General features: G+C 36.4%; 1 protein-coding gene across 3 annotated transcripts in view; it reads left to right on the forward strand.

Annotated features, from left to right (window-relative positions):
* The first annotated feature begins 5,694 nt into the window (after positions 1 to 5,694).
* Positions 5,695 to 13,670, forward strand: part of LOC577272 (xaa-Pro aminopeptidase 1) — a 32,316-nt gene continuing 24,340 nt past the window's right edge. For all 3 annotated transcript variants that reach the window (XM_030994551.1, XM_030994554.1, XM_030994553.1), the window contains exons 1-8: positions 5,695 to 5,849; positions 6,853 to 6,950; positions 7,955 to 8,071; positions 8,763 to 8,826; positions 9,584 to 9,691; positions 10,772 to 10,912; positions 11,795 to 11,962; positions 12,896 to 13,021. In XM_030994551.1, coding sequence (XP_030850411.1) covers positions 5,804 to 5,849; positions 6,853 to 6,950; positions 7,955 to 8,071; positions 8,763 to 8,826; positions 9,584 to 9,691; positions 10,772 to 10,912; positions 11,795 to 11,962; positions 12,896 to 13,021 — 868 coding nt within the window. In that variant the 5' untranslated portion in view covers positions 5,695 to 5,803. The remainder of the gene's footprint in view (positions 5,850 to 6,852; positions 6,951 to 7,954; positions 8,072 to 8,762; positions 8,827 to 9,583; positions 9,692 to 10,771; positions 10,913 to 11,794; positions 11,963 to 12,895; positions 13,022 to 13,670) is intronic.

Raw genomic sequence — 13,670 nt, forward strand, 5'->3', positions numbered from 1 at the left:
TAACTCACTAATTTGCTATCGGGATAGTTAAAATAGCGAGTTATTTGGTATACTCGAGCTGATGAAAACAGGCCTTTAAAGAGAAGTTTTAATTTCAACCCTGGACCTAATCCTAAACCCAAAGGTGCAACTGTGAGCCTGACCGTACAGATCAGACACTTAAGTGAATTCTTAATTTCAACCCGGAGCTAATATCTAACCTAAAACCCAGTTGCAACTGTGAGTCTAACCATACAGATTCGACACTAAGTGGATTCTTCCTGGACCAAAGTATATACCTAACTCAAACCCGGAACCTAAATCTAACCTGAAACCCAATTGCAACTCTAGCCATAATCCGCAACATAACGAAATAAAGCTCGAAGCAATTTGCGTTGCACGGAGAATGTGTCGGAATACTCTTGATCATATGTTTGATTTTCTATGAATGATTTTATACTGGATAACTAAAAATGAATTTGTGAGTTGTTGAAATGGAACAATCAATTATGTTTTTTTTTTCTTCATTCTATGTGTGATTGGAAACAATTGTCAACCAGATTTTTTAGTGAGGGGTCAGAATATATATTGATTTTTTTTGGTATTAATCTTATGATTCAGTTATGTATTCCATAATTTTCATAATATAACTGAAATAATTATTGTTGAATGAAATTGGTGGCATAATGCACAAAACAAACAAACAAAACACTCTCAAACTAGGACATAATTATTGCTCTCTGTTCTTTTCCTGTTATCAGCAATAATTTCTTTGTTAAGTTGCATGATCCTAATGCTTTCTACTAAAGCTCTATGAATTACGACATTCCCATCAGAGCCATCTATAACCAGAGTTTGGACAACTTGCTTTCACTTGGTATCACAACATAGCAGTATTTGCCATGTTGTGCCCAAGAAGAACCGGGTTGGCCTAACTCTGTGTTTATTTGTGTGCATGTAGATGGCTCTGATCCCCGTTTTGGAATACTGCCCTCACAAGGCATAGACAAAATGCAGAATGATATCTGAAGAGTACTGCATGGTTGTTTACACGTTTTGGGACCATGTCGTGTTGGGGTGCGGTCCGAAGTATAATAACGCTTCTAATGTTTGTTAAAAATATTTTTCTCCTCCCTCTATCGGATTCTATTAAAATAGTGGTGCTTCTGTTAAGTTCATGTTAAACTGTTGGTTTTAAAATACTTATTGAGTCTGTATCATTTTGAGCACATGAAAATAAAATTTTGAGCATATTTGTAGTTAATAGTTCACTTATAGTAAACAATAAACGACAACAGTCAGCTTCACGTATTTAGTGCCTTGTGAATTGTGCCATCGCATTTTTTGTTTTTCTAGCCTAGAATCTACAACTTTTGCTTTAGGAAAATTATTCCAGAAACTTTGATGATCAATTGAGAAATAACTAAATCGTACTTAACAATTATTGCTTTATTTATAAGTGTTCTCTTTTTATAAACATGTTCATCTTTTTATAGAAACAACAGTGAATTCCATTTTTGTATTAAAAAAACATGCAGGCTGAAAAGTTGACTTATTCTTCTGTACAGATTGCTATTCCGTATGTAAACGCATTCGAACTTTTTCATACGCAATTTTAGGACCTTATCTCCTTATTGCCTTTTACAGAGTTCGATGAAAATTACAGAATTCTTTTTTTCTAATGTTGCTGTGCCAAGGTGTATAGATTCTATCTCATCAATCTTTATTCTTGTTTTTTTAATAAAATGCAAAGGACCAGTATGTTGTAAAATTATCATCTCTGTATATCACTGGTCTTGTAATATATCAATTTTGTATATTTTGGTGAACAGGGGCATTGCTTTTGGAATGTATAGCTAGAATATTGCCCATATCATTGGAGTTTAGGTTATTTGTGTAACCTGTTTAGTAATTTGATTATGCCGCTGCAGCAATGAATTGAAATGATTTATAGTTTGCTGCATATTACTGATTGATTTTCGAAAGTCTTTGCGTCATTTGTGTTCGTCTTTGTTTTGGAGTTTTATGATATTAGATATGCGTATCTCATGATCATAATTATTTATGATAACTCATTAACAATCATAAAATTCTGAAACATTAGTCACATTGACGTTGATTAGCATTGCAAATGATATGAACATATAATGAAATCACCTCTTAATATCAACAAATTGCCTTTATCATTTTAATTATGGCATTTAATCTTCAATTCAGTGTGAGCTTATAATAAGCAATGATTGCCTGAATTTTTTTAGATTGTTTAATTTATCTTTTAAAAGAAATTGTGGACTGTATGTTTAAAAAACAGAGTGTGACGTTCTTCCTTTAAAGTTTATACTCTTTATAAGATTTAATAAATAGTTTCAGTGTTTTTTTTTTTTATTCTTCAGAACATTCTACATTATTTCTTGTCGAAAAAACCTGAATCATTAATGATATGTATACAATGAAAAGTGAAATGTTGCCATTCAGGCTTTTGTAATAAACTCCTCAATTTTCATGATTTAAAAAATAGTAAAAGAATGAAAGATGTGAGTTATTCTTGCATTCCACACAATTGTTATTTTTCATTCGAACGGGGAAACTTTACGAGGGTTGCCTCCTTCATGTCTAGTAATGATAAAGAGAAATATCATCCGATGATAATCCTTGAATGGCCCTGTTTCATAAAACTTGTTATTGATAACAACTGCTATAGATCTATGACAAATCTCCTCACAGCCAATCAGATGCAAGGATTTCAGCAGCTTACGACAATTATCGTAACTTGTTATTGATATCTAGTTTTATGAAACAGGTCCCTAAACCCGTGAAGAATCGATGTGCAAAAGACAGGTATATACATTTCGGGTTAAACTATATGGGACATATTGTTGTATGATCGCATGGATTAGTTAAGAGGGGTGTAGGGATAAGTCACAGAGAGAGAGAGAGAGAGAGAGAGAGACAGACAGACAGACAGAGCCGGGGGAGAGAGAGAGAGAGAGAAGGAAAGAGAAGAGAGATAGGGAATAAGATAAGAGAGAGATAGAGAGAAAAAGAAAGAAAAGAGAGAGAAAGGGAAGAGAGAGAGAGAGATTCGGACTTTTACATAGGCTGATGTGGTTGACATGTGTAAGTATGATGAGGCGTGTAGACTGATGAAGAAGACATGGCTATAACCATGGTAACATAAAGGTTTCAGTCGAAAATCAAGACAAATGCATTACAAACGACACAAAGAACCCCACAGAACCACTACACAAAAGTAATTGGATCTCTTGATTATTTTATCAGCACTTCAACGGATAGATAGATAATTTTCTAACAATTAACGAATCATCGTTACCAGCTTCATGTTCAAACACGTTGATTCTTTTTATACGACAACTGACATAGATCTTAATGAGACTTTGATCCTTTTGCCTAAAGATAATAATAATAAATTTAACTCTGTCATTCATTATCGACCTTTAATTAATATGTTTCGGGTAAATACCGCGGATGGATTGACGCAGTCTTGAAACAGACACGAAAACGTTCATTTATTATATACATGTGTATAGCATTGTATGTATTCACACAAATATATATAAATTATTGAACTGTGTTCGAATCATGATTTCATAAATTCATACATATTTTATACAAGTTATACAAATTATTACAAATAGTGAGGCCCCTGTCAGAAAATGTGTAAGAATGGAGAAAATAACTATTCTGTGTAACGCGAGAGGCCAAGTGATACACGTAACATTATGCCAAAACATACTTCACATTGATGATCATCAAGAAAATGACAATATATATATATATATATATAAATACCTGTAAACGATGTATTCTTTTTAGTTTAAATTAGCAATTGCACATAATGTGTGATCGTAAGAACGAAATCTGCAAAAGCCACTAAACGAAATGGTTGTTTTGAGAAAAATTGATAGCTATAGCCTATGACTAAGGTTATCATCGAATGATATTTCTCGCTCGGGCTAAGCCAGCGTCATTTGTTTACATACCATCATCCATGGTGACGAAATCGTCTATGATAATCATGACCCGAAATCCAATATTGTCAACAAAATTTTTGTAATGAGTATAGTTTTGGATATCTTTGAAGCGGTCCAATTTCACAACAAGACGTGTATAGTTAAAACTTAAACATACCCATTGTAAATGTGATGTTTTTGAAACTCAACAATGATAGGTGGACTAGATAAATTAGGGCCTTTGTTGAATACTTTTAGAGGTAAGCTTTAATATGTCATTTTCTCAAGAAACGTAAATTAGGACAAATCAACTTGTCACATACTTAACAAATTATGAAACTTAGTAAGGGTACGAATGATTTAGTTGTTAAAAGCAAAACAGTACATCTAAAACAGAAACACTCCTCTTATTCAACCCTGACCGAAATCGGTCACTAAAAAAGCAAGCGACCGGTGTCTCTCACTTTTGAATAGGGACTTTTAGAATGAGTGGACGAGAACACGACGAACGCCGAATGATCATGCGTGTCAACGTACTTAACTGCCCATGTTGACTACAATTCTCGCTACCCTAAATAGGTACGAAAATCTCGAAATTCGCGAGACGAGGTAATTTTCACTCTCTCGGGTCGTCACTACAACTTCCGGTATAGAGTCCCATCCCGCTGGCGCTAGCGCATGTGTTCGCTGTGCAGAGTTTTCACGCACGCTGAAATCGATGCCAATCAGTGCAGCCTCACAAAAAAAAAACATCGTCACTGATGTCAAAAGACGCAAAAAACAACGAATGAAATGTTCAAATAAACGTTGAAATATTTGCGAAAAAAAAACAAGACCGAGCAGACGACATATTCGGTGCATACACGTTGTGTGGCGACGGCGTTTTACGTTTGCGCTATCGCGCCTAGTAATATAGCGCCTGCACAGGAAGCTGTAATGTCGAAAAGCTATCCCATAATGCAATGCGCGTTTTCAGGATTTTCCCCGGATCTCGGCAGAATCGCTATTTGGGGTAGCGAGAATTAGAAATCTTTTAGATTGCACTCGACGATATACATGCACGCAGGAAGTAACATTATGAACATCACGGACAAAGAAAGAGGACAAAATATACAGTTCCTCATTCTACCCTCAACAAAAGAACATCCCTTCACTGCTATTATGTAAAAATGTGTAGAACAGGTGAATATGCATGTGACACCTGTCCTACACATTTTTACATAATAGCAGGGAAGGGATGTTTCGGCTTTGTCTACCTGAGGAACTGTATATTTTATGCGCACGCGGCATACTAGTACCTTGAGCATGTAAAGGCGCTATATAAATATCAATATGTATGTATGTACTAGATTTAGGAAAATGAAGGTTGACGCATTCTCGATCGCCGACTGAGACGTCGTAACGCATGCGCAGTGCCTTAAAATGACGTCACACGTTGCAGTCAAAGCTGACAACGTGCAAATCTAAAAGTCCCTAATGACTAAAACAGAACTGCATAACAAATACTCGACATTATAAAAGGGCTTATCATCAAATATTGTCTCAATAGGTACAGACTATGAATCATAATATGAGATAGTGTGATATACATGCTGTACCACCTTCCTAACCGTTCCCAAACAAAAATTCGCGGGGTTTGTTTATTTATCTGTAAATTATTAACCAGATTGAAATAACATTGAACATTTGACTGCACGGCGCACGCACGCCTATGCATACGGGTGTCTATACATCGTATGCTTATTGGTTGAGCAGGGTCTTTTCCTCTCGAAACTAACGGCTCATAATAAAAACCAAAATATTGGATTATTTTACTGGATTATTATTTCTTTGGCTATATTGATAAGAAGACTATGGCAACCATGAAGGTACATGTCACGGTTTTGGTAGCAGTCGCAGGTAAGAAGAACCCGTTTTACCATTACATTTCTTAAATTCACGTTCTCCCTAATTAATGGCGCCATGGACGCTTCTGTACAATCATCAGTAGGTAGTCAGTGATATATATCATTCTTGGTGATTGTCTAGTATCTTATATATCTAGTTATTCTATGATAAATGGATATACCGCCATTTTGTGTGCATGTTATGAACTGTCTGTACTGTATGCGTATGTGTGTTTTCAAACAGTTATATTGTATACCCATGGCATATCTAATGCTAGGAAATTGAATTGGATGTAATCAATTTAAGAAACATGCACTTGAACTTTGGCTCTTAGGTTAAGTATTTAATGACTTATTGGCAATCATATCATATTCAGTAGCTGTTCTATAGAGGGGGCTTTGGGGTTCAAACGCCCACACAAAATTCTTCAATCCCCCTCCAATTATCTTCTGATTATAATTTATTTCATTAATCGAGGCACAGTACGAAAATGAATACAAGAACCAACAAGCCCGCTCCCCCCCCCCCCAAAAAAAAAGAGAGAGAGAGAGAGAGAGAGAGATCGCGGACCTCATCAACGATTGATCATTCGTGTCATATATATATATATATATATATATAGCCTATACTATTCAAGAGTACTGATGTACTGTATAATTTTGCACCTCCTCAAGTTTTGTGCTCGTCTATATGTAGTCAATCATAAATGAATTTAATCGAGGCACATGAAGAAAATGAATTAAAGAACCACACTTACCCCCCCCCCCCCTTAAAAAAAATAATGACATGAAATTGTACATATGTATATATATAAATAATTCATAAAATAGTGTGTGGAAAAAATAGTCAACTGTGACTGATTGCCAAACAAAATCAAATCAAGAAACAAGAAAGAAAGTTGGGTGAAGCTAGTACAAGGTAGTGAACAAACTACTAGCACTGTCATGTAAACACATGAAATTAATACAAATATAATTCATAAATGTTTGCCCCCAAATAATTATGATCGCTACAGCTCTGTTGATTGGCAACGCCCAAGCTGGTGATCGGCAGGTTCACTCGAGGAAGAAGAGAGCACCTCTCGATGTCAGAAACTGCGATGTGAGCCCACCGGTGAGATTGCAGTTTTATGTTTTCTTTCTTATCATTCATTTTCTTTTATTAATAGCATTTCATTGGAAAGGTGGATACATTTGCGCTCGCTATGATTGTCATTATTATCATTAATTTCTCCTTTGTTTTTTTAATTATTATTTTTGGCTATTTTAGGCCTTCTTATAAAATTCAAAGTGTTACCATCTCATCATTCGATGGGTCAGGAACATAAACCTAACAAACTTTGTCCCTTTAATCCGTATTATTTTGTATACACATGCCTGTTCAGGCAATACGACACGCCCACGGCTACCCCCCCCCCCCCCCAACACACACACACCCACTTTGTACAAAATTAAGCTTTCCATAACCAAAATTGTTATATCCCGGCTAAAGAAAATTCACGCCACCTATATTATGGGGCCTTGCATGGGAGGGCCGATGGATTCTGAAATCATTTACGTCGGATAAAACGCCCTCTGTATACCCCCCCCCCCCCCGTCCCACACGAGAGGCTGGATCCGAAAAACGTATATATATATATTAATTGGTGTCACATTATGTGTGCCTTGTCCCATTATACATAAACCCCAAAACTTCAAAGCTCTCATTATTTTATTTTTATGTCTTAAGTTTATGTTCGGCATTTTTGATTTGCGGCAAGGTTTAGTCACTCACGATACAATTTCATTGGGATGTTTCCAAAACTCAATATTACCGTGTATTCATCCGAATTAACTTCATAATCAGCCATTCAGAATATAACCTTTCTAGCACTTAGAGACTTCGATGGAAAGCGCTTTATAAGCACCGTTTTACTATTATTATTATATTTTATCACCTGACGAAGTGTTGCATCGGCGAACGAAACATCGTGATCTTTGATCCCTTGTTGACCATACATTGCGAGACAAACAAATGTCACTAGCGAAATTATTTTCGATATTATTATTATTGTTATTATTTTCAAATGCAACCATGAAAGAATTCGGTGTTGTACACACCCCTTTCTCTCCCGCTAGTATTATCCACCAACCACGGTCATCTCTGATGTGAAGTTAGATCGCCTAAGGACTGAGATGAGGACGAATCTATTCCAGTACGAGGCTTATATCATCCCTGGATACGATGCCCATGGGGTAAGTCTTTTTCTCTTTTTTTCTTTCTTTTTTATCTTTCCTTCTTTCTGCCTTCTACTATTTTTCTCCATTTTCCACTCTTTAATTTTTTTTATTTTTTCACCAAAAATTCATAACTTCTTTGTTACATATTTTTTTAATTTGTTGATTTTCTAAGTATACTTTGTTCAAGATATATTGAAAAACAGCATCTGAGGAACTAATATTGCAACAAGCTCTGCTTCTAGTTAGTTCCTCTTTTCTCTTGCTATTTCTGTTTTAGTTGTCGTTACATTGTATATTTTTTGTAATATACTTATTCATGTTTTGCATGAGAAATAAAATCATCGGAAACAAAAGGCTTTCGTGCCTATTATCATTTCTCCCCCTTTTATTTAAATTCATTCAATCATTTAATATCCAGGAGAATACAATTTAACACACACATCAGTAGAAACAATAAAGAGAAAAGATAATGGGTAACAGCCAGTGCCTGTGGATTGGCTAAAAGGATTGGGAATCCTGTCGAGAGGCTCTCCTCATTGGCTGGTGCCGAACATGAACATAAACAAAGACACAAAATTAGAATTTGATTAACGATCATTACAAAATGATATAATAAATAAATAAATAAATAAATAAATCAATCAATTAGTCAGTCCAATGAAGCCCTCCGTCTTTATCACATAAACTTTTTATTTTATTTTTTCAGAGTGAATACCCAGCCGATCCCGACAGACGAATCTATTTTATGTCTGGCTTCAACGGAACACAAGGTACTATACGAAACATTTATCGAGACATAGATTGTTTTTTGGGTCATGATGCTATAAACCATCTATGATTCCAATATTCTCACACTTGGAGCAGTGACCGTGCTTAAGAAATTTTAAAAGCAGCGTTCGAATCGAGTTTCGTCAGTTTCGAATCATGATTAGAATAAAAGTCGATGATTTGTGTCACTTTCGACATCCAGTTTGATTCAAAAGGAGCTACTAATACTCATCATACAAACGTGAAATGTTATCAACACTCTAATGCAAGAAAGTTGCAATCAATTGCAAATGCCCCAAATCAAGCGTAAGTCTTGCGATTAATTGCACATTTTCAATCGATTGCAACTCAACTTTTTTGCAAACGCACCATCAGTGACATCAAAGTGAATACATTCTCACTCATCAATATGAGGTTATAAGAATGAATTAGAGAAGTTCGTGGTTTCGTAACAGGAAGGTCCCGGGTTCGAAACCAGGTCCATATGCTAGTGCCATTTAGTATGAAAGGCAGTAATCCTCATTACCAAGTCCATCGGAGAGGACTGTCAGCTTTTAAAAAGTCATGGGTCCCTTGGTTACCTACTTACAAGCATATATTATATGCTTTCTTAGCAGTCGGGTAAAATCAAACGACCAACCAACCAAATTGAATTATGCGGATATTGTGATGTATCGTTTTAGGGGAATCCCCCCCCCAACACTTCATTCACTCTCTATATAATCCCCCCCCCCCCGCCTCCTCCTCTTTGTCACATAGGTTTTGCCATCGTCACCCTAGAGTGGGGAGCAGCGATCTGGACGGAGCCTCAGTTTGAGCTACTTGCACAGCAGCAGTTAGATTGTAACTGGCAAATTATGATCCTCGGTATGATTCTTGATTTGATTTGATTTAATTTGATCTATTCTGATATAATGTTATAATTTTCTTTAATTTTCTAAAATATCTACTATTAATATTCACAGAACCCCCTACTCCACAGAGAAGTACATATTTTTGTATATGTCGTATTTTATAACACAAGGGAAAAGGCTTGTTTACTGAGGATTTGATGAGGTTAAAAAATGTATGCAATAAATATTTGTTTACATTTTTTAAGTGGGGCATGTTTTCTGATTTGGGTGGCAGGGGGTTGGAGAAATCGGAATTATTGTATTGTGGCTATATGTTTTATGCCTATAGGCCTTATGAAATATTACGACTCCGTGCATATCATTTAACTTCCTACTTCGAATCATATCCATCATAGTCTATCCATGTTAATTGAATACTTTGAACATTTAATACGGAATAGAAATATGTTTATAAGACAATTACAACAATTAGAATTAAAACTAATCGCACGTTATTAAAGGGTAAGTCCACCCTGATTTTAAGTTGATATTAGAAGAAGCATAAAAATGAGAGAAACATGTCAGTGAATGTTTGAGCAAAATCCGATTGAAAATAAAAAACTAATTATTTGTTTATGTTGCGATCAATCAAACACAAATTGGAAACTCTGTGACGTATCTTGCGAGCTCCTTTTTATTTCGATCTGTACAGAAAATTTCATTCACTTTTACTTTATTAGTTATTGATGGTGGAATAGATTTGTTTTATACAGGGCAACAATATTTTCAACAATTATATTTAGAATGCATGTATCATTTGAAATTTTCTATAGGGCAAAAATAGACATTTCTGAATTTCTGTATACAGAGTAAACAGAGTCGCTAATTTTTGTTTGATTGATTGCAACTTTAAAAATTCATAATTTTCTTATTTTTAATCAGATTTTGCTCAAAATTTGACTAACCTGTTCCTCTCATTTTCTACTTCTTTTCAAATCCCCTAATATCAGGGTGGACTTCAGAACTTTTCTAGTATTTGCCATGATTTAAGTTTTCTAACATTAATTTTGCAATATTCTAATTTTCTTGTTATTAAACGTCACTGACCATGCAGGTGATGATGATTTTCTGACCCCCTGGGAGTGGATAATCCGGGATGACCGGACAACCGATCCGGACGACATCAATTTCATCCCCGGAGCTGGCATGCCTGCCGGATCACAAGTCGGTTTCGATCCCCGCCTCATGCCTTACAGTAAGTCAAGAAAGTTAGAATACGATTTGGATAAAGCGAATGGTAGGTATCAAGATATAAGATCATTTTTAATAGAAGAATATTATAATACATTTGTGTTGTGGTGTCATTTCCAATCATTTTTTAAGAAGAGTTCAGAAATAGGGGTAAGTTGGTATATTTTGCATGATGAACGTATCAAGGGTACGTTTCAGCCACAAGTCTAGAATCAATAGTAAAATACCGATAGAGGATTGAAGAAAACAAAATTAAGGAAAATAATATAAAAAGCAAGTCTTTCATTATTCATAGTAGCAGTAGTGGGTGATGGATCGGGGAAGGGGGAGGGGGCATTGATCCTAGCTAAATTACTCCGACTACACTAGTAATTGACTCCTGAACAAGATTGTGGAGATGCCTTTTTTTAATTAAAGTTATCTTTAAAAGTATTGGCGATTCATTAGGTTATTCCCCTTTGACAGAGTGGTGGATAACTGTTTTTTTCTGGTTATAAATCTAGAAAAATATGTGTGTACCTCTACATTTTGTACCCCCCGGTCACCCCATTCTCCTCAACTACCCTCTTGGTATTCTGGCACCATCTAGTGCATTTATTAGTAACATTATAATTCGTCGGTGTAGCAGCAGTGCTTTAAAGCCCCACTGTCCTACTTGTAGCTACATGTACTTGCACCCTCTATATAGAAAACTTCCCCAATTGGTGCCTGTTGGTCCCCCATGATCCTCTTTTTCTTATGTTAGTTGAGAGCTGAGTTAATGAGATATATAATGAGCTTATCTCCCTCTCTCTCTCTCTCTCTCTCTCTCCCCCCCCCCCTTTCTCTCTCTCTCTCTCTCTCTCTCTCTCTCTCTAACTCCCTCTCTCTCTATCTCTCTCTTTAGGGAACTGGTTGGAGCTGACCGAGACGAACCATCTGGAGACTCGGACCATGCAGTTTCGAACCCACGACGAAGAACACAACCTGGTCGACCTAATCTGGGAAGATCTAGAGAGCCCGAAAGACCCTTATCCCGGGGAGAAACTAGAGGTGCAGAACGACTTCATGGCAGGTAAGATAGCGGTAAACTAAAAAATGGGCTTTGATAGAGAAGGTCGAGTTCCGAGAATGGTGACAATAATTTTGAGCATTTAATACGCAGTGAATTTGAGACTTTGAAAGTCGGTATATATCGTAAAGGATGGGGTTGGATACATTATTGGTTAAGGGGAATACACCATGGACTCTGCATCGCGTAATCATGTCAACGAAGGATAGAGAGGGTTTTGATTTGACTTGTAAATAACTTCTCAGATATGATTTCAGCCAATTTCACCTTGTAAATCGAGAATTGTTATGGGCAATAGATTAAAATGTAATGATGGACAGCTCGTTAAAGGAGCTACACAAAGAAAAATTCACTACAACTGATAATTAGAACAAATTACATATGGATGGAAAGATTTTCTCTTGAAAAACACGAATAATTTGCTGAAAAATCATATAGATATCATGGAAAGGCGGAAAATGCATTTTTTTTCAAGACCCTTCTTAGACCCCCGAACGCCCCTGAACGTAAGCCAAACACACGAGCGTGGCGAGCTCTGAATAGTGACGTCATACACTGGACAAACAGCTCAGTACCGGAGTCGCGCGTGTATTAGTCTGCAGCTAGCCAGCCGTGTCGTCACAAATATTGACGCTCTACAAAGGACCGCTGAAGGTAGAAAATCTGGATCTCAGAACTAACGTTTTTGAGAGTTGATTACTGCGGGCCCCAAACATATTTTGAAGAGGAGAGTTGTTGTATTTGATCAGTAAGGCTTCCCCTTCGCAATGATATGAGTTTTGCATCAATCCAAAACACTTTTGATTCTCCGTGTGTCTACTTTAAGTGATCGCTTTAATTGACATGCTAATTAGTTAGTAGACAGGATGATCAAACGATTAGTATGATTGATCTACCGTCCTCTATTTGGGATTTTCTTTTTCTTTTTCTGGCCAGGTTATACGTGGAGGCAGAAGATTTTCCAGTCGATTCCTGATAACCCGGACTACAAGAATGTCCGACAAATAATGGCAGAGAGAGATTGCGATCTGCTCGTCATTACAGGGCTTGACGAGATTGCATGTAAGTAGCTGAGAGTGACATCATCCTCATCCTCATTATCATTAACCATCATCATCATTGTGGGTTCCCGTATATAGAGCTCATACATGTATCTGTCAACACTTGACAATCCTGGTACTACACTTTTATAATTTTAATCATCAGTATCATCATCATTATCATCATCACCACCGTCATTGTCATCATCATCTTCATCACCATCATCATCATCATCATCATTGTCATCATCATCATCATCATCATCATCATCGTCATCATCATCATCATCATCATCATTGTCATAATCATCATCATCATCATCGTCACCACCACCGTCATTGTCATCATCATCATCATCATCGTCATCATCATCATCATCATTGTCATCACCATCGCTAACATCTTCATCATCATAATCATCCTCACCATAATCATCATCATCATCATCATCCCCTTCACCGCCTCATCTACCATAGACATCAACTTTATCATCATCATCATCTCATCACCACAACTACTCTTAAAATCATCACATTCATCATCATTACCCTCATCACCGCCACAGTCAAAAGTAGCAGCAAAAGCGCCCCTACCGCCACGACTACAACAACCATCAACAACTTCATCATCGTTATCATCACGATTATTATCTGCACCACCATTATCATCA

Source organism: Strongylocentrotus purpuratus, unplaced genomic scaffold (assembly GCF_000002235.5).
Source record: "Strongylocentrotus purpuratus isolate Spur 01 unplaced genomic scaffold, Spur_5.0 spur5_scaffold_21, whole genome shotgun sequence".
NCBI classification, from domain to species: domain Eukaryota; kingdom Metazoa; phylum Echinodermata; class Echinoidea; order Camarodonta; family Strongylocentrotidae; genus Strongylocentrotus; species Strongylocentrotus purpuratus.